At 39.6% G+C, this 22,201-nt stretch overlaps 1 protein-coding gene across 1 annotated transcript; it reads right to left on the reverse strand.

Moving 5' to 3' along the window:
• Window positions 1-5,485: 5,485 nt before the first annotated feature.
• LOC306840676 (potassium channel subfamily K member 5-like) lies at window positions 5,486-19,618 on the reverse strand. Its single transcript, XM_079370106.1, has 5 exons — window positions 19,039-19,618; window positions 9,577-9,688; window positions 9,069-9,235; window positions 8,805-8,973; window positions 5,486-8,531 (listed from the first exon to the last, which is right to left on the reverse strand). The coding sequence occupies exons 1-5, from the start codon at window positions 19,222-19,224 to the stop codon at window positions 7,573-7,575; spliced, it is 1,593 nt and encodes a 530-aa protein (XP_079226232.1). The 5' UTR covers window positions 19,225-19,618; the 3' UTR covers window positions 5,486-7,572.
• Between the last annotated feature and the right edge of the window lie 2,583 nt (window positions 19,619-22,201).

A 22,201-nucleotide genomic window follows, 5' to 3' on the forward strand; every position in this document is an offset into this window, starting at 1 on the left:
TGAATAGAATTGCACACATACTTACACACGCACACACCCGAACACACGCTCACAGACACACACAAAAAAAACCCATAGATAGTGTGTTTGTCTCATAAATCTTGTACAACATGTCTCATTGCATCTATTATAATCCACATTCACCTGTTAAGTCCAGATAAACATCCTATTTAAAGTTCAAAAGCAATAATTAACCCTTTCTTGCCCATAAGAAGTGTCTTCAAATGAGATGGCTATACCTTAATCAACACTCCATCTAAAAAAAAGTTTCTACAAACTTGACTAATACATTTAGTTAGATTTGACTTTTGGCAGGACACATTCTGAAAAAGTCCCCATGACAGTAATATTAGGCTTCTTGTTTTGAGTTCTAATTAGAAACTTTTTCGGTGTGTAATTAATCGTCTTTCTAATGAAGGTTCAAGTAATTCTGACTCACTTCGCATGCTATGGAAATGATATAGGTTATCTTCTTTGGCACATAGTGGCTGGCTGTGTTCTGACTGCCATTCAACATGTGTATGTAAAAGTTCAGCAGCTCATCACACAAAGGGTTCATTTTCCATTCTACTGTTACCATCCAGAGGAAATCAAAGCTTTGGAGTCTGGAGACTGATTGTATAAGATGTTTGAGAAGTGAAGCCAAACCTACATTTTATAATGCCCAGCAGGGGAAACATTAAAGAAGTCTGAGTGTATAGAAGTCAAGGACAAAAATAAAGCTGCTACACTCACTTGTTTTGTTTTTATCTCAGTAGGCATTATTTAAACAGATGTATGGGCTCACATGTTTTCTTTAAATCTCATTTAATGCAGCATAATGTGTATTTTGTAAGGTATGTCGCTATTCTAGTAAAACAGACCATCAAGTGGGAACTACCTGTGATTGACAACATGTCCCCACATATCACGCCCAAAGAGATTAAAACTCAATTTGGTTTCGCGGCTGCTACTGCCACTGGAAGTAAAGCCAACAGATTTAGAGCTCCCCCTACAGGCTGGCTGCAGTATAACTCCACCTCCTCCATGTTAACAGATAGCACATGGATCAAACTTTAAATGAAGTATGCATTTCTCTAAGAAATATATTTTTCATTTGTTATTTGATGCATCAAAGAGCAGAGGTAACATCATGATTGAGCGCTCTGTTGATAAATGGAGCTCCTGCAACATTCTTTGGGTTTGAAGAGCAGAGCAGAAGTGGACCTGCACGAGGAAGCATCATGACTTACTTTCAACACAGACATACAACAATGAACTGACGACAAGAGGGAAGGAACACTGTGACTAAATCAAACACGGGAGACTAACAAGACACAGGTGAGGACAATACCAAAGAAGACAGAAAACTGCTGAGGACACTCAGGAAGAATGAGAAAATAGGGCACAATGTTCATTTTGCAGCTCCACAAGCCAACTCAAATTCAATTTTCAATTTTAGGGTTGAATTAGAATATAATAGAGATGCATGGTCCATCTTTGTATACAGTAAACTCTTCAAACTAAAACGCTTGTATGAAAATAGATTTTGAGTTTGTACTTTTTTTTTCTCCTTATAATATAAAAAGAAATGTTTTTTTTATTATTCAAGGAGTCAAGTTCATCATAACATTATAAATACCTTTAAGGCCATAAAGACTTTAATAGAGATCCAAAGGTCAACCATTCTTGTGTTAACTTTTATGAATCTGTTCTCTGACCCCCTTCACAAGAGGTTTCTAGGGTATTCAAAAGCAACACACATGATGTTTGTCTCTCTGCTAGATTATGCCTCAATGTTTTGAACACTGCATGGTTTTGTGACACGTTTCCAGATCTAATCAGTGGAGTAAAAAATAAAAAAACCCATCAAACTCAAAGGAGGCTTATGATCAGGGAGAAACGTCTCCTGATCTCTTATTCTCATTCAGTTCAGCCACAGAAATCCCCCAACCATAAAAAATCATCAGTACTGACGTTGTAGTAAAACGTGCTAAGTGTGAGCTCTGTGAAACTGAAGACATGAGACCCTCTGATCCTCATTTTACCTGTGGTTATTGTAAATCGGCATAAAAATGCCCACAACCACGAAACAAGCGTAGCCTACAAACTGTAGCTCTCTTTGTGAGCTATCACACAGAGAGCTTTGGATCTGAATCGACCCCTTTGAGTCCATCACAGAGAAGGAGCGAGGCTAGCCTTAGACCAAATGCCAATTTTCACTCTCTTGAGGCATTTTCCATACTTATTGTGAAGCATTTGTCTGCTCTGGTGTTTTTCATGATAAGGCTTGTCTCACATGTCCCTTTAATGTAAAGTCTGGTACACAGTGAAACCATTTCTAATTTATGTACGTCATTCTCCACATCTTTGCAGACAAATACGTTTTACTCATATTGATGGAATTTATGATGGTTTTAAAGTTCACAGGGCAGTGATTGTTTTATTTGACCAACGCCCTGCAGCTGAACTGTTTACCAAGAAGAACTTCATTCTTTACGAGGATTATCATGTTGCCTGTAGTCTTGTGAAATTCAAACAAAATGTGTCCTGGCTCTGGATTAGTTGTCCAATCAGTCGTCTGTAAATTGGAAGACTGGCCCGTCTAATTGCAGCTCTTGCAGTCCACATGTGGCAGCATCCTTGGGCAAAACATTAAATCCCAAATTGCTCCCGTTGGCATTAACATTCACATGAACGTGATCTCCACAGATCCTGTCCCACCCCTTTAACATATCTCTTGCTACCCCCAGTGAGCCTCATTCAGACTGCCGTTATAAGGCGTACTTGTCGCCCCTGTGATGTATTGCCTTCAATTTGAACGCCACAGAGGCATTATGGGGGTCCAAAGGGATTCTCCCTCAGTACTAACTTTGGTTAAGCTTTACAGGAGCAAGAGGAAAAAAACAATGCTGTGGGAGTGTGTGCTTGTCTGCAGCCAGCTCCCTCTTACTTCCACAATGCCCAAATGCAATGCCAATTCCCAGACTGGGACACCAATATTAAGCCGTCATGTAATTTTATTTCGTCCTTTGAATCAATAGCCAAGCTTCAAGCTGGCGTCGTTAAGGGATATGGTGGCACAGAGACGGGATCACTTCGTCCTTCAATTACGCCTCTGTGACATTCATAAGGTTCGAAGTCACAGGGTGGACATAGCGTGCTTTGCATGAGCAGTCTGACGAGGGCTAATGATTGTTACATTTTATCAACATAAACTTGTAAAATGATACATAGAATGACATTCATTAGACACCTCTTTCAGTTTTGATTATTTTCTCTCACTTCAGTTTAGTTGATGATTAAAGTCGATAGATTCTCTTAATCCACTGTTTTTAAAGAGGATAAAAATATAACAGGATTGTTAAAAAGTCTGTCATTCAGATATGCTTAACGTATACTTCCCACTTTGGAGCGAGGAATGTGGAGACATAAAAGAAGCTTGATTTATGTTTTCGCTGGAATCCCGCAGTAACAGTTGACATTCTGCTTTCCACCACAATCAGCACATTTTGACAAGGAGGTGTCCTTATTTAACACAGGCTGCTCAAGTGATAAAAAAAGAAATACAGTATGTTTTCCATTCAGAATTATAGCAGTAAATCAAATGTCATCTGAATGGGAATACATAACATAACATCATAAAAACATTTCAACTTGTTTTGTAATATGCATGTAAAATCCAGTGTTAACAAGAAGCTCGTTCTGAATAAAACTGTCTTCAAAAGAGCTTTCTGTTTCACCCTGCTGAACTCGTGTCTGTCATGTAAATCAAGACACGTCAACAGCCTGGCTCCATCTGCGATTACAATTGCCCCCCATTCAAGTGATATTCCGATACTGTAACATAAACTGTTTCAGGACACTATCAAACCCGCACTGATTGTGTTCACGATTGCGCAGAATAGTACTTGTTTTTGCATTGCTTTTTTTGGCTGGTTTGATATTCTGTTCATCGGGCACACTGGTTTACTTGTCAGACAGTGTGACCTTGACGTTTGTGTACATAATGAGCAGTGCCAGGTGTCAGAATGATAAAAAAAAGCTAACACAACAAGCAAAAGATCCTGCTGATTCTGAATGTAGGGCTTTCATGAGGATATGAACAGAAAAACAGATATCAACTGAACCCTTTCACTCTAATTTCAAAGTTATATTAAGATGCTTGTCTTCGGTCTATAAAAACTTGTTAAACATTTGAGTCATACATTTGGCTTTGTAAAGAAAGGACAGACTCATTGCCCTTGATTTTAGTTCCAAGTAAGAGTCACACCAAGGTGCGGTCAGCTCTAAGCTGAAGTCAGGGAAGAGGTTGTCCCCTGCCTTGCATAGTCCTATGAGCTGCACCATTTAAACAGCTGGGCAGTTCTCATGACTGGACATGGAACACTAGCTTAGGTTTTATCACCCTGTAGCTGGCCAGCTTTAATGAGGTCGAGTGTTTCTAGTGTTGAAAGGCAAAATACCCTGTGATTCAAAGGTCCACTGCTGAAGATGTGTCCCGTGTTTCATGTTTCTTATGAGCCCCTGACTCTTTCCTATGGGTCCCTAGATGATGGCTTATATAGAAAGTATGGAAGTTGTGTGAGTGGTGCCACTAGTTCACTTAGGAGGTGCTGCTGAGGTGTTGCTGAAGCCAAAAAACCATTAACTGCTCAGTTGCTCGCTCTGTGTATGCAGCTAACTTACATTAAATGTGTAACATGGTCATTTCCTTGGCAGGTAAGTCTTGTTTTACAAGGACTTCTATTCATAGGCTTTTTATTGGAGAGACAAGACATTGGATAGAGATGGAAATTAGAGCAAGAGACTGGAGCGAGAAAGTAGCCCCAGGTTGGATTTGAACCTGGGCTGCCTTGTCAGGGACCATAGCCTCCATGCTATATGTGGGAGGTGTGCACTAACCATTGCGCCACCATCACCCCTATTGAACTTTTTTCCTATAATTAATAGAACAGTTGAAAAAGCTGGGAATGAGGACAAAGAGAATAGCATGCAGGGAATGAGCCTCAGGTCTGACTTGAACCAGGACGCCTGCTTGGACGAATTTAAAGCCCCTGTGAATGGGTTGCGACCCAATGCTAGTCCTGAGTTGGTCGTTACAAATCTGCCAATGGAGCAAGCAAATTTTTACCCAATTTCAAGTTTGTGAAATGTTTTTCCCTTCCTTGGTCCAATTTGTTGTTAAATCAAATACTTTTGTCTTAATCTGCTGAACAATACTACAAAGAAAATCCTCATCCTTTTCTTGTAATCCGATCACACCGTTGCGGTTTTACTTGGCTGCAGAGAATGAAAAAAGAATTCCCGAAAACAAAGAAGTGGTTCTTCATCCTGGCAGGAAATGATTAAGGTGCTTTCTGGTGTGAACGTGTCAAACTTGCAATTCTGAGATTACCTTATGTATAGTGTGCTTCTGCATCTGTCATCACCTGCATGATCAAGGATTAAATAGCTTAAATGGATGCGCAAGAAAGAAAAAGTAATGACAACATTCACACTAAAGTTTTATTAAATGTTTATTTACATGAAATATACAGTTTTTGTTAGAGTCCATATACAAGCTTTACAAACATGAATAATTTATCCATAAAAAAGACTTACAACAATATTGGAGTTTTTACACAATGGAGCATCATTTATAGGAAAACTTAAAGCAACAGCTTGAACCAACCCATGCCTGCTGTTACTTAATCATCTTTGAAATGCAGTCCAAGTACCACGGCTGTGTAACAATGCTACACTTGCACATTACCAAAGCACAATGAAAAGTAGAGAAAGGCGGAAATGTTCACACACTGTAAAGGTGGTTGCCGTGTGATGAAATGCAAGACGAGGAAAGGGAAAATATAAAAACACCCTGTGTCACGGACGTCACTTTGTCAGTGAGTCATTACAAGTTACCTCAATGGACATTAACATTGTGCAGTATATTATTTTGTTGTGCGGTGGATTTAAGGCATTTAACTTGAGGTCACCTAAAAAAAACAAATATGGGTCCAACAGTATGTGGCGGCGGGTGGCTTGAACAGAGAGACAGGGATCTATTCTCAGAGAAGGCCTGCCATCTTTCCATTCAAAGCAACACTGTGTTGTTTTTGTGAGCGAGTGATGTGTCCAAAAGGCCACAAGTGAGTAGGATAAGGATGTGTTGATCTATGGAAAGCTTCAGACTTTATATTCTGGTTGTTTAGTTTTACAGTTTTCTGTTCACATGAAATAAGGGGAATACTTTACAGTAAATGGGAACACCAATACTGCCAATGCGATTACTCATTCCAAAGCGTACGTCACGTTAGAATTGATCTGCTGCAGTTTCACCCTGGCTGCCTGTAATAGGCGGTACTTCAGTCATTCTTGAAAGTGCAAGCCCCCAAAGGCAAACATTAAGAGCAAGGCCACGTCCTGAGTAGAGCCATGTTTGTGGCTACTGATGGGCTTAAAGCCAATATTTATATGACAAACACAGTGAAGTGAAAGAGAGAAAAAGCAAGAGACAAAAAGTGAGAATATTGACGCTGTGAAAGTTTTGTTGCCTATTATGCACTGCCATGGTGGGGGGGGAGGGGGGGCTCAGAAGCCACAGAGTGACACTTTCAGTGCTGCCAGTTCAATAACACAACAATGGAGCATGAGTCCACAACTAGTTTGTGGTCGGAGGAGTCTCAGTGTAGAGTCGACACTGTGTCCCAAAGGGATGATCATTTCAAAATCAGATTTTCTTCTTTTTTTTTTTTTTTTTACAAAAAGGAACAAAGTCTTGGAACAAACGATAAAAGGCAAAACATCATGGTTTCACAAAGCTTTCTAAGTTGGCTATGGAGTCCTAAGTTTTTGCCAATGCACCAACTATGACTTCTATTGCAGTCACTATTATATTGCTGACAGCCAAAATAAATCTGCAGTCATAGAAACAATCTATCAAGGAGTTCACAAATGAAATGAAAAGATGGCTCTTAAACCCCGTTCAGTTTTCTTAAAGGAGAAATGGCTCAGGTTTAAAAAGACAATTAGCACTGATATTGGACTTTAAACAATCCGCACTTGGTAGAATTGTGCAATGGAGGCATATAAACCCATGTAGCGACTGAATAAAAAGGCTACAATGTCCTTCATTTGAATAAATACTATACAAAACACCAATATGGCGAATATGCAAAAAAGAAATCACAGGAAATCACATTTTCCCTCTTATAACTTCTTATTAGCCTTAGAGTAGATAAAAAGTACTCATTGAAAATAGTAATTGGTTTGGAAATAAAAATAAATGTGGCACATAGTTTCTAAAAACCGTATAAAAAGGCATAAATAGAGAAGATGTTAAATACTCATAGGCTTATAGTTCATGCTCACAAGTCCATATTCATCATAAGATTTTGTTCAAGAGTTCTTAGGAAACATTTGAAACACTCCAAAGTGATTTAGATTTTCACTTCTCTGCTAGGAAAAACAACATTCATTTGAAATTTGATCATGGCTTTGCAGTCTTTCGTTATCAGACTCCCAGTAGTGCAAAAGGATTTCTGATAATCTTTTAAGAAATTCACATTAGCATTCTTACACTTCAAAACAAATCCAGTCAACGAGTAAAGATCAGGATTCTGTGTTTTCTTCCTTTGCGTATTCCTCGACAAGTTTCTCATAGGAGTGTCTGTGCTCTGAACCGTCACTAGTGAACACAGATTCTTCAGATTCAGAACTCTGTTCTTCTTTAGAGTTTGTTTCAATGTTTTCATCACATGTAGTAATAGATAGCTTGGCTTTGGAATCGCCATCGCCATCATCATCCACGTCGTCCTCTTCTTCCTCCAAGTTGTTCCCAAGAAAGTTCTCCTCGTCTATAAAATTAATGTTTGCATTTTGTATTTTTAGGGGATGGTACTCTTTGGAGTCCCATGGCCTTCGACCGCTGGCTCCACAATCTCCCGATCCACCATTCTCAAGGTCAACATCCTTGTCCAGCTGGTTTTCATACATTTGGTCCTGGTCTAGTTCTAGATCACCCTCAACTTGGTCCTCTGTTAGCAGCAAACCATTGTCCGAGCCTAGGAGGTAGTTCTTGGACTTTGAAAAGGCCACAGTAACACGGTCACTAAAACTATAGCGTCTCTTTTGGCGTGGAGAACGATCAAGACTAAGGATGGTGTGACCGTTAAACATGGGAGCATCGTTGCAACTCTTGGAACGATTAATGTCTTTGGATTTGTTGATTATGTTGGAACTTCCATTGCTATTTCTGACGTCTCTTTTGGTGCCAATCTGTTTGATCAAGTCATTGTAGCCTTCTTGTTTCTTGGACAGAAAGCTAAAGATGTTGACGTCATTGGGAGTGGGTGGCAAACGAAGGGCAGCCTTGTGAGACTCTTTGTAGTGCCTGAGCTCTTCAAGAGATAGCTTGCGAAGCTTGCGTCGTTTCTTTAGTGCCTTATGGGCCTCAATCACCATTCGCACTTTCCAGTTGAAGAACAAGGAAAGCCAGGCCAACCCAAGATAGATCCAAACTTCCACAAAGTAACGGTACAAGGTTGGGTACTCTTTATTGGGTTCGACACCTGTAAGGACAAAACACAACCAAAGGTCATTTAAAACCAACGTTTTTGCTTGTTTTAAATTGATTAGCTTATTTATAGAAGTCATCTAAGAGAAGGACCACAATGGCCCTTTTATCTGAGTACAACTTGGATGTGCATCAACAATTGATGTTAAAATTCCTTGGAGGAATTGTGATTAAAGCAATCAAGTCTTACTTCAATGATTGTGAGGATATATATATATATAGATGACTTCTTGTTTCAGTAAGGAAACAAGCTTGTTTCTCATCTTACCTGCAACAAAGTCCCCAAAGCCAATGGTCGTCAAGGTTACAAATGAGAAGTACAAGCCTTCAATGTATGACCAACCCTCCTGGGACATAAACACAAAAGGTGGAAGAACTAAATGGACCAGCACGCCCCAGAGCAGGAAAATAGCTGTGCAGGTAAACTGAGCCTGTCTCTGAAAAAAGAAAAGAAGAAACACAACTTCAGGTTAAACCACAGCACTATACAGGAACCTTTTCAGGAAGAGAAAAAAGGCTTGTATAATCTTACCAGAGAGAATCCTTTTTTGGTTAGAAACTGTCCCAGGTGCTTGGCTCGACCACCAAAGAACTTTCCCAGCTCACTGATCCAGGTAAGACACAAAGGCACACCAAAGAGTCCGTAGAAGATACAGAATAGACGGCCTGCATTAGTTTTAGGTGAAATGTTTCCATATCCTGTAGGAATTTAAAGAGGAAAAAAATGAATTACCATTATTTCAGATATGCATCTCTTTAACATGGCTTTCGAATGGGAGAATCAAATTGCAAAAGATATGCTACAGGATTTGGATTATCTCGGTCCAAGTCCCCCATTTGTATACGTTTTGGTAAAAAATGTGGTTGTCCTTACGAAACCAAATGAGTCCCAAGGAGTTTTTGAAGTCCAACTAAAAGCTCATTGCAACTTTTTTCCAACCACTTTGAAATTGCACTCTTGCATTCCCCCAAACATTCAGCTAAAGGTGGCAGTACTACAATGTTTCTTGGCTCCCATATGATCTACCACTCGTACTTACCGATAGTAGTGATAACAGTGGCAGCAAAGATAACAGCATTAGGCCAGTTCCAGTTGTTGAAGGTCTTGCTGCCAGTTATCGTGACCCCTTGGCCCGCTGCATCAGACACCGCCTGAGGACAAATGAAACAAGAACATGACTGAGTCTACATTTGAATTTCACATTAAGACAAATCACTGGAGAAGGAACAAATGGCTTCCACAACTAGAAGTTATAAAAGAGAGTAATCTGGCTAAACCAAAGGAAGACAGGAAGTGTGTCATGGGTACACTCCATTTCTTCCACCACATCCTTCCTGCGATATGTTGATGGTATCTCCGATGGTACAGATGAGCTGAAACAAGACTCAGGCGCCCTTGAGAATCACTTTTAACCTGAGGGCTATATAGTTCTAGCCGGTGCTTACACTGATAGGGAAACAGGAAAGCAAGTGCTGCATCCCTAAACATCTATTTCATAATGTCATGATTACGCAAGGATTAAGAAGCTCCAGGTGGTTTTCAGTGGCTGCTCTGTCCTAAATGTTTCAAACCTGCACAACCAACTGGTTATATTTCCCTGAAACCATCAAGAGCAAGGGAAACATTTTTTGATTCTCGCAAGGAAGTTTAAGTGTTGACATCCGACAAAGCAACAAAAAAGCTTAATCAATCACGCTAAACCAAATGTGTGCTTGAACAGCCACAAAAGAAACTGAAATGTCCCTGTTGGTTATTCAAAAACACACGTCCATCACCAAATGTGCAGTGGTCGGCAAAATTCACGTAAGCCCTGAAGTACTGGAAGATGACTGGTTCTTTAATAATAGCAGGTCTGTGACAGTTCTGCTCTATAATTACCAGCACAAGGGGGGCATTCTTTTGTGTGCTGAAACAACACAGCTCCTCTGTTGGGCTTTCGGACGACAGGCCTGATGACCAAGTTTGTGTTGGAAACCACGACTTGAAAAATTAGGGAAGAAAAACCTCACTGTCCTGCTTACGTACTTTCACATTTGACAGTCAGCAGTTTCTGTAATTACTGGTTATATGTACATGCATGAGCTAACCTTGTTGTTGACTATGTTTGGGCTCAAATCTCATTTGGCTTAATCTGATAACAGGAACCTTCAATACCACAAAACAATGCATCCGGTGACACTACATTTGAGAAAACATAACTCAAATGCAGAATACGTGGCACTTATTTATTTTACTTATCATCCATTACTTATTTTAAACAGTCTAAGAAGACAGTTTTCATCAGCTGTTGGTTGTAGAAACATAACCCTGCTCCCCCTCCAAGCTACATTTTGAAGCTGCATCTTGATATATTTTTTTTTCTGTTATACTTATCTTTAGTAATTCCCTTTGAGTCATGTGACCTTATTGGTAACACATGTATGTAACAGAGATTCTTAAGAGAAGGGAGACTTTTCTGTGTCAGTATAATAAAAGGGAATAAGTATGTACAACTGCTGTCCCTCAAGTGTCCACTTGGGTCTGGTTCCAAAAGTCAAGCAATATCCATTAAGTCTCATATTAAAAGGCTACAATCAACAGTTCAAGCAAACCAACTAAACATGTACAGCCTGAATTGGCATCTTAAGCTCATTTGTTATTTGGTATATCTTATTTAATGAGATTAAGCCGAAGAGTTATCCATACATTTGCATGTAGTTGCAGATGAATTGACTGACAGGTGGAGTTTTCCAGGAGGCTTAAGTCCCGCTTTAACTCCACCTCTTTGCCCGTTTTTAGACTGATCAAAAGTGAAATTGAGACAGCTATCCAACATGGTGACTGCCGTCTTTGAGCTTCAAAACAGGTTAACCCCCCCTCCCCCCCCCCCGCTTTGAAATTCTATGTAATACCACAGTGTTAAATATATTTGTTAATCATTTCCTTATTCATAAATATAATAACTAAGACGTTAACTTCATGACAAAAAGGTGACAAGTCAATTTATTGCTTAAATCAACAACCTCTTGTAAACTCTGAAAATCTTTAGGAAAGGGCCTTTGTAACTCTCCTGTAAAAACAAGAGGGAAATCAGACTGCACAGCAGACTTTATCAAACTGAAAGCAGCTTACTTTGATAAAGAACACGTGTGTTAAAATGTCAACGCTTCCCACAGAAAAAGGTAAAGGCTGTCACATATACAGTAAAGTCTCCAGCATGCTGCTTGTACTAATGGAAAGTGATCAGATGTTTACAGCAACACAGCTGCAATAGGTTATAAAGTAGATTCCAAAAATGTAAATAGTAGACAGCTACCACTTTAATTTATTTCACCCCTCAGTCAACCCATACCAATATACAACATTTTTCCTCACTAACTAATGCTGTAACATTTTTGTGGGGGTTTTTGTGTGGCTCTTTTGCTCTGTGGAAAAAGTGAAAAAAGTGACAAATGTTTATGTTTGTGCGTCTTGTCTGAGTGTGGGCTCAGCTCTGCACTTGATGAGGGTGATTTGCACATGTTCGCTCTGTCTGCCAGATAAAAAGTGCTGAAGTTGGAGACATGCAAAACGCTGATTCACAGGAATGCAATGAGGGCAGAGTGCAAGATTCATCATGGGAATGAGCAGCATGCTTTCATTACATGTAGAAAGCAAGAACTGAAACTTTCAACTAAGTCAACCGTGAATATCCTTTCAATGTCTAATCAGTCCTTCTCACAGGCCAGGAAGGCTTTTTAATTCCACCCCACCCCATAGATGCCCATATGTGACTTTTAGTTCACAGGGTCTTTAAAAGGTTAGCGGGTCAGCCACTGGTCACTTCAGGTCACAAATGATCCTGAAAACAAGAGAAGAAAAGCACAAGTACTGATGGAGAATAACAGAAGACACTTTGTGCCCAAACCAGCTCAGGAGGAAGTTGATTCCCCAACGTCTGACCACGAGACAACTGGATGGCAGACCAAGCACCCCGACTGTTCAATGTACTGACGAGATGAAATGAACAGAACACTTCCTGTAGGACCGTAGGAGGTGGGTTAAAAATGCTTTTCTGAAACAGTTTTACTTCTGCAAATTAGTTACGGACAAAGAAACCTACACATTTGAAAACCAAAATGTAACTTTGATGATGTGCAAAAAAGGGAAATTTTGCAAGTGGGTGTTATTAAAAATGCATTAGAGATAAATGAAAAAAATGTGTTAGATGACTCAGGCCAAAGTCATTTGAAGACTCCTTTCGCGATGAACTTTAAACTGACTGTCATTATCTCTGCACACTGCATTAAATAAAGCAATTTGTCCTAGCTTTAACAAAAGCAAACATCTTGGTTTAAATACATGTCAGACTTCGATGGAAACCATGACTAATTTCTTACAACGTTTCCAAGAGCTGAAACGACAAAGTTGGTGGAAAAAATGAGATTCAAACACAAAGGGGAAAAAAAGTAGTAAAAATGTTAAAACACCAAAATCCAACAACAAAAAGAAATGCACGTCTTGTGTGTTTTTGGACTGCTGATCTAAAAAAGTAGGAAATGTGAATGTGAATCTCTGGAGTCTGACAGTTTAATAGACAGTTCTCAATGGTTGTGATTTCTGCCTTTGGAGACTTTGTACAGGATTTAAATATTTCTGACAATTATTTACACACTGAGCAAACATATTTTGAGAGCTGTTATGCTGAGACAGAAAACATCTGTTGAGCTTTAAACAATCTTGCCACTGAAAGTTAGACATGAGTGCACAGAGTTGTGAAAAATGCTTTGATATGATTTTAATTCTCTGATTGACAATCACAGTACAGTGTCATTCAATACAAATACACCGTGTAGACCATTCGACCATCAACATTACGGCTGTCGTGACCATTTCAAAGTTACCAATTTATAATTTTTTTGTGGAACTGAAACTGTGTCCTCACTGCAGGCACAGCAATCAGCCCCTGCCACACGCTGATAACCGAAGAACAGTAACAACCACAAAGACAAATTCCAACTGCTATCAGGACAGCTGGTGACCTCGCAAACGAGTCAAGTTTGGAGGTACTTTTCCATTTCCAGCATGCAAGCTCAACAAGGCAGCAGCTGCTTGATTGGCGTGCAAACAATGATGTCACTTAAGCTCTCCCGTGTCACTGTGTATTGATTTTTTAATACGGAGGTAGATGGCTCTCCAAACAGGACATTTTACAGTGAACAGTGTGCACTATTGGGTTAAACAATCATTCACTCTCAAATTAGCAAAAACAAAACAAAGAAAAATCTGATTCTGACAACTTGATTCCCTTTAACAACCGTTTCTGGATTGGTTAGAGATAGAGCTGCAGCTATCGAATATTTTAGTAATCGGGCATTCTATCGAATATCCGGATTGATTAAACGACTAACTTTTTGAATTGCTCCTGCAGATTGCTTCAGTAGGCAGTTGCGAAACAGGCTGTAATGTCTGCAACATCAACTGTCAGGGCAAATGCCCCCCATAACCTGAACTGCGGGGGGGGTCTACATAGTAACTGACCCCTGGTGGTGCATGTTGTGAACTAAGACCCCAAACCTCAATACATTATATTTATATCCTGTTTAACAGCAAAAGTAGCATTTGAATTCATAAGGCAATTACAAATTGATTCAAAGGTGTCAAGATTCACATCAGTACTCTGAAAGATGAATCAAAGTGACATTGTGAGCATCAGCAGATGTAGAGCAGAGGTGGTTGGCTGTAACAAGCAGGCGTTATCATGGCAACTTCAAAGCCGAACAACACTTAGAAGCTTGTTTATAGCCTTGCTCGCCCAAACAAGTGCAAGAGCTAAAGAGAGAGTTTTAATTTTGTTAAATAAATTGTGACAGTGAAATTGTATCAGGAGTTGAGTGAATCGGTACATCCCTAATTTTCACCTGTATTATAAGTCCTGGTATAGTACTCTGGTTTCGCCTAATACTACCCAAGTTTGACTGAAGCTTGCTGAGGGAATCTGTTGAAGCAAATACAGTAAAGGTCAACATACCAGATGTTTAAACTTCAATGTGATACTAGTAAAAATCTAATTAAATTTATTTTTCTTTTTGCCATGGCAACAAATGTAAAAATCACACACCCAATATTGGATATATTTTTTTTCCTTTAACAAACTCCTGCACACTTTTGATCTGCACAATTAAGTTGGAAACTGCCCTCTCTCTTTCCACTTGGCGCAGATTTGGGTTGAAAATGTTAAAAATGTGACTCAAATCAAGGGGAGGGGATCGTTTGGAAAAATGAATCGAAGGTTTGGAAAGTCTTGCACACAATTCCAGAACTTTTTGTTGAACAAAAACAGAGGTTTGAAAAGACCAGATTTATCCTGTCAGTGTTTAACTGTGAATTAAAGCTCAAGTTGGGTAAATGTTGCTAAAGGAGACAAGTTTAACTGCTTCAGATTAACTGATAAAGATAAATCGGCATGCTAAAATTCTCAAATGGTCCAGACTGTCTGGTGGGCTGCATGCAGCCTTCTGGGTCCAAATTAAACAAATGTAAGCTTTGCTAATCAATCACCCAAACTAGTGACGTTGAACTACATCACTTCCTTCCACTGATTTAGTGAAATGTGTTGTTTTTTTTGTTGATGTTGGCTCCCAGACAGCACCCAGGGCACATGACACAGTTATCTATTCCTGAAAACAGAGTATATCTTTATTCAGCTGGGCTTTTTCTCTTCACACATGTGACAGCAGTCTGTTGAGACGGGTTCTCAAAAGTCGTATTTGACCGCACACAAACGTGATGCTGAAGTCACGTGTAGCAGGACAATCAGGCAGAAAGTGAAGTCAAGTAAGCCAACGCTCCACTGAGAGGCGACACGCCAAAATCTCACAATGATCGACGAAAAAAGTTTGCATATACAGTCACTGATTTACAAATTACAGGTCATTTTTTTACGCTTTGTTGTATTTATTTGACTAAGAGAAATAAAAATGACTTTTCAGAGGTGACTTATCAGATCTTTTTTGTCATTTAAAAACAGGAAGCTTTATTTCTTTGGAGTTCTGATGCTTAGTCAGACAAATTACACAACAATCTAAAACTAAAACAGGTTTTAAAGAAATGTGCATATTATTTGCAGCCCAAATTTATAAGCATTAAAAATGTTTGTGATTGATACAAAAATGAACCGTTGTTAATCAAGGAAGAAGCCTTAGATTTCTCTTTCAGATCACATGAGTTGCCTGTCTACTCCTTGGTGAAAAAATCTTTGTAATGTGAGAGCCATCATGTGACTGATGCATTTTGAAAGGTCAACTTGGAGGTTAAAAAAAAAAAAAAAGCAAACAAACTTGCTGATTTAGGACGCAGAGCAGCTGAGGCAAAATAACTGATGTTACTGTAGACATTAACAGCTGTGTGAAGGAAGCAGGCGCTAGTCAGGGTCGCTCACAGCAAGTGAGTGGGCGGGGCTAAGACACGGTTCAAGAAGTTCCTCTGCATTACCCTTCAGTATGTTTTGTTCTGTTGAGTTTGTACAGCAGAGACGTCCTACATCGTGACATGTACACATGTTGAATAGATATTCAGTGGGACAGTTTGATGTCCTACACTCCAACATCATGAGATAGTTGGACGTGCAAACACTGCAACCCTTAACCTACAGTAAACGAGCTGCACCAGCTACTCTTTAACTGAACCAAACGAGTATTTTCAGTCATGAGAGCATGTCTGACACGTATGATCTCTCTCTGTGAGTTGCAGGTGTGAAAGACATGGTCTTGAAAAGACCTGAGCCTGAATGCATGAGAGGAGAAGTTGGCTTTGCAGCCGCTGGCTGAAGCCAAACACAATTATAATTATAAAGCAACAGCATATGTACCAGGTTTAAACATTCTTGGGGTCACTTCCATTGCACAGAAATATTAAAATATTATTTTTTTTGCAATCACTTTTTAAGAGATGAGTTTGAAATTTTGCAAAACCTATTTTGCGACGGAGCGTAAATAATGACTAAATTTTGAAAGTGGTGCATTCAAGTAGTGTATAAAATTATGTGCGAAGCCGCAAAGTTTGTATGCCATTGTCTTTCAGCCCATGTCCACAGGGCACATCGCAGTGCGTTTACACACGCAGTGATGAATTCTTCTTTGCAGTGCAGACAGAACGCGCACACAGCCACCTTTCCTCAATGCCTGTTAATAACAGCGCCTCAAGCGCCAATGTTGATGGACCATAAAATCCAATCTGTAAACTGTGACCACTTCAAGGCTCCAATAGTTAATAGTAAACTGCTTGTTAATGAAACAGAGAGCACTAACTTTTACAAGAGTGGTACCTTCTCTTGTTAAGCCTGCTGATATAAATGAACCGTTAACAAGCAGAGAAAAGTTTCCACAACGGAAAACTGATAGAAATCTGCCCCTTAGAAATAAAATTGTAAAAGGCGATATTAACTGATTTCTGGGTTTTAATACACCCACTGCACAAGTCTTTGCAGCAGGTGTCTCAACAAACAGATGGGGGGAATTACTTCTAGAAAAGTACAGCTTGTACCTTCTAAGGCAGTTTTCACACATGCACTCCTGAAATGTTGGGGAAAAAAAAGGTCAGACGGAGGGGTCGTGTCTCAGGAGGCAGGAAATAACATTAAAAGAGCAATGCAGAAATAGTGGACTGACACTATGAGTACAGCTTTTCCCTTTATATCATGGTTCTCAACTGGTGGGTCAGGACCCCAAAAATGGGTCGCGAATAAATGGTTTCAAAAAGAGTCTCAACCATTTGAAGAAAAAAAAAAAAAAGATTGCTTTGTTTCATTTCTTTGCTGTTGTGACGTCTGAGGTCCAAACTTCACGACGTTTTTTGTTTGACAAAAATATACACAAGTTGGGTTTTGATCTTTCATGAAGGAGTTGATCATTATGTGTCGTTTTCACAAATTCACAGTATCAAAAAAAAAAAAAAAAAAAAAAGCAGAGAAGAACATTCTGGCAAACCGGAAACATCCTGAAGCTGTAACATGGCGCAGGATCCAGGTCATCACCACCTCACACTTGCTCTCTGTGAATTTCTCTGAAAATGTTCTGCAGCGTTCTCACATCCGCTCACTCCAACTTCACTTTTTACTCGATGCCTGTGTCTTTCATTTGTAAAGAAGATGAAACTTCCACGACATATTTCAGTTGGGATGAATAAATAATATAAATTGTCAATGTGGATTTCAGGAGTTCTGTGCATATGAGAATAAAGCTCACGACTGCATGCGACATGGTGTGTGTGAATCTTGAAAAAGCCTTGAGAGTCTGCAGATGGCTTTAAAAAGATCTTTGTGCTTTAGAGAGCACACGAAACCCGGGATGTTTTCAGTTTTCAGATTCAACGCAAAAGTAAATAAAAATAAAAATAAAATTAAAAAACACTCTGCTGCAAAAAGGGACAATTCCCAAAACTTTTAACAGACCTATTCCAAACAACATGTGAGCTAGAAATTAGGCCACTGCAGGGACTTGGCCGTTAAAGAGATGTCATGAATGGGGGGAGGTTCAGAAGCATATCCCTTTCAGGCCCCCCAAACACAAAAAGCAGAAGGAAGCCAAGAGGGGGGGGGGTCGGGGGGATAATAAATCTCCCTAATACTGATGTGGGCCCAAAAAAGGGGGACGGGTTGAGACATGTTCTTGCTCATATTTACAAGTCCAACCAGCAAAGACTTTTGACAGAAATGAACCACTTTTCATTTACCAGTGCTGATTGCCGCGAGGGCCTTCTTTCTGCACGCGCTCCTGACACATGAAGACATTACGGCCCTCCGCTTCACACTCAAACAAACGCAAAGAATCAGGGTCAGAGGGCCTACACATTTCAGGCCAGAGAACAAACACCTGAGAAATCACAGGACTGTTGACTTACTATGTGGTCATTCAGAGCTGCTGGTGAAACCAAAGAGTCAACAGCCCAACTTTACTACCGGTTACAGAATTTTGTCTTTATGACAAATTGTCAATGGAACAAAATGTGCAGCAGTTGTTAGAGCTGAAGTTGCAGATTGGCCCTTTATACACCCAGTTTCATTATCATTGCACCACACAGCCTGTTAGATTTACATAACCTTTAAATGGTAATAAAGTAATTACCATTACTAGGCATGGACACAATGACCCCACCAGAGATAACAACAGATACAATTCATGAGCATTATGAGGGAGTTTGAGTTTGAGATAAAGGCCTGTGTGACAGGTTGCTGTTTTGATATTTTAAAAGTGTAAGCCTTCAGGCAGACAGATCAAGTGTTTGTGTTGACCCAGATGAAGATGAACCATGGATGTTCATAGTTCATTCCACAGAGGTTTTGTTAGTGTTTGGTGAAATGTTCCAAACCAGCTGAGGCTCATGAAGCCCTCATGTGTCACAAAGAAGCCAAGCGAACAGCTGCAGCAGTGCAATACTCAAACGCTGAATCACTTTCTAATCATCTTCCTGTGCCCTTGCAGAAGTTCAGAGTGTGTTAAGGAGTTCATGAGGAGAAATGTTGAGTTTTAAAACGTGTCCATACCTCTAATATTCTGTCCAAATCAGCTTGCGTCAGACACGGATAGTCCTCAAGTATCTTATCCTTCTGTTTATTATACCGCAGGGCAGCCTCCTTCCAATTGGTCTCCTCCAGTACTTGAAAAATAGCTGCCCCAATGGACAGGTAAAAAATGATGGCAGAGGTCAACAAGGGGCCTTTATCTACCATACTTATGTGCAATAACTCAACTTGGAGAGCGCGGGACAGGGAAAAAAGAGAGAGGAAAGAGGAGGGTAGATAACAACTATACCCGAAGTTATGCGGGACTCATTCTCACGTCTGTTGGTCTACAAAATGTTCTGTCTTCCGCGCGAGGACTCACAAAAACAATAAGTGGAACGCGCCGCTGCAGACAGCAGTTGGGCTCGAGACATAACCGGATAAAAGGCGTCATTGAGCGGAGCTTTGCGCGCGTGGATCAGCAGCAGCCGCAGCAGATTGTAGTCGTTCCACGTGCACAGCCGGTGAAGTAGTGCCTGGTGAAAGTAGTGAACCGAGAGAGGAGACGAGTGAAGATCCGCCCAGAAGTTGACGCAGGGAGGGGGTCTCCTCTGTCTGCTGTTTGTTCGTGGATTTTAACCGCAGTAGCGTACAGGTGGAGGAGCGCTGACTAACAGGAGGGTCCAAACACAACTTTAAAAGTATCCTATTGCTTCAAACAACAGCTGTCTTTTTCCATGATTTGGGAATTTGCTTTTCTTGTGCTCTGTAAAGCTAAGTGCGTGATAAATTGTTTTGTCCTAGAATCATAACTTCAACACAAGAGCTTACTTTAGAGATATGTTTCCTTCATTTGTATCATTTTGAGAAAATAAAAATTGTAATGCCAAGTCTCCCTCAAATGATTTAATCTGATTTAGTTGTTGTTCTAAGACTTACTGAAATTCTAAATTACTTCAATATTTCTGTCTTATCAGGTAGTTTAGTGTCCCTACCAAAAGATATATCAATTTCTATAATATTCAAAGCATTATGTAGTACATTTAAAACAAAGTATTGTAAGACCCACATTGTAACTTCAGCAAATGACGTGTGTCAATGATCTGTTTTCAGTGTTTTGTGCAGTTATCAGGTGTTTTTTTCAGGGACTGTCATTGATCACATTGATTTTCTGCCTGGAAAATTCCAGCAAGATTGCTTTTCATTCAACTGGGAAGAAGAAGAAGAAGAAGAAAATATGCAAAATATTAAGTTAAGCAATGATAAGGCATCTTATCCCCCGACAGAACACATGCATTTGATATATTGTCACTTGAAATTATCTGTGGCGAGATGAAATAACAGATTTGGGGGATGGTTGGAGATTTTATCACATAATGTGAAAACATAATGTTCAGTGAAAGACCGTTATACTGTGCTTAAAATAGCATGGTTTGTCAAAGGACTCAGCTTACACCTCAAAACCAGTCTGACCAGTTTGGAGCCAGGTGTGGCCCATATATCACTTTGGTTGATTGATCAGATGGTGTTTATAAATATGCAGCAATCTTGCAAATAAAAATGTGCAGCTTAAAGATAAGTTGTAAGTTGTGAAGAGCATGCAGCACGTAGGCCTACGTGTCAACGTGCAGGACTTAAAGCGTAAATGTTTGCTCAGGTGAGATCCTCTGTGTTGTCTTCGTCTGTGAGGAGCAAAGATCAAATAAAGGAACAAACATATTGATTAATGTTTTAAGAAGACGCGCATCCTCAGATAGAGATTGTCATAGTTCGAGCAAAAACAATGTAGAGGACACAAGTGCAATACGAGCAAAAGATGTATTAAATAGGCAAAAACAAACAAATCCAAATGTCCAACTGATAAAAACCCATCAAAGGGAAAAAAACTAAACACTGAGGGCAACGAGGAAAACTGACAAGCAACATGGACTGACATAAAACAATGATCCGACTCAGAAGAGAAGACAGTATCCACAAGTGGGTGTGCAGTGCGGACTTTACAGCAGGGAGTTTCAATAGACAATAAACCTTGTGGTCATTTTTTTGGGTCCACCTCGGTAGACTGAAGATTTCAGCATGGATAGTAACCTCTGGATTTTTATGCAGCATGGATCGGCTGCATCCTTTCAGGAAATGAGTTGTGTTTTACCACCCACAATGATGTGCGAAATTAACCATAAAACATCAATTTATGTGCACCTCCAAATCAAAACAAACGAACATGGATTAGTTTAATCAATTTTTAATCCAGAATTAAAATTCCTTCAAAGTCCTTTTATATAAACAACATAAATGAACAATGACTGCATTATTATGAAACCTTTCCCCCTCTATTTAAATTAGGATTTTCATATTTATGTAGGCCTAGTTGTCTTTATTGGTTTACATAGCCTACTGTATATTACTGTATTTTACTTTCCTGTATGTGCTGTATGTTATTTTATTATTTAATCTGTTTTTTTTGTTTGTTTTTTTTAACATGCGCATCACTGTTCTTGAATAAAGCTTTAAAAAAAAAAAAAAAAAAAACGAGGACTGAGGCGGCTGGTTTGACGCCACTTCCACACTGAAAGAATCAGATGAAGTAGGAACAAATATCAGCCCACTGTGCGTGTCTAGTAGGTACTATATACAGCACAGGTAGTAGGGACTGTCTACTGACTTCTAACAGATTGTTTAGGCACTTTGCAATTCGGATACGCCCAGTGACTAAATACACAGGGAATCAACCACAAGTGAGACCAACTGGACACAGGTGAAGACAGTCAGAAGGAAGAGAAAACCAGAGAGACAACACTGAGCACCAGAACTACAAAATAAATCAGCGAAACACAGACCCATAAGAGTGTTACAATATTAATACACAGAAGAAACCAGGATATAAATGACAAAATAAAACAGGAAACATTGAACTGTAAACATTTAAAGAAACAAGGGAAACAAGCTACACTGGGAAAGAATGAGAACTAAATGCAAAATGAAAAAAAGAACAAATCATGACAGAGATATCGAGTTGTATTATCTTTCCTTACATTATAAACTGAAGGGCTGGAAAGTGCGTGTAAATTGGTTTAATTGCTTTAGAGAGTGTGAAAAAAGGAAAGATCAAATTGATTGATTCAACGTTTCCAAATTACTGCTGTCACAAGACCTCGGCGTGTTTGTGGTCTAGCAGAGTAAGAGAGACCGTGTAAGAATTCATGGC

This window comes from Symphodus melops (assembly GCF_947650265.1).
Source record: "Symphodus melops genome assembly, chromosome: 19".
NCBI lineage: Eukaryota > Metazoa > Chordata > Actinopteri > Labriformes > Labridae > Symphodus > Symphodus melops.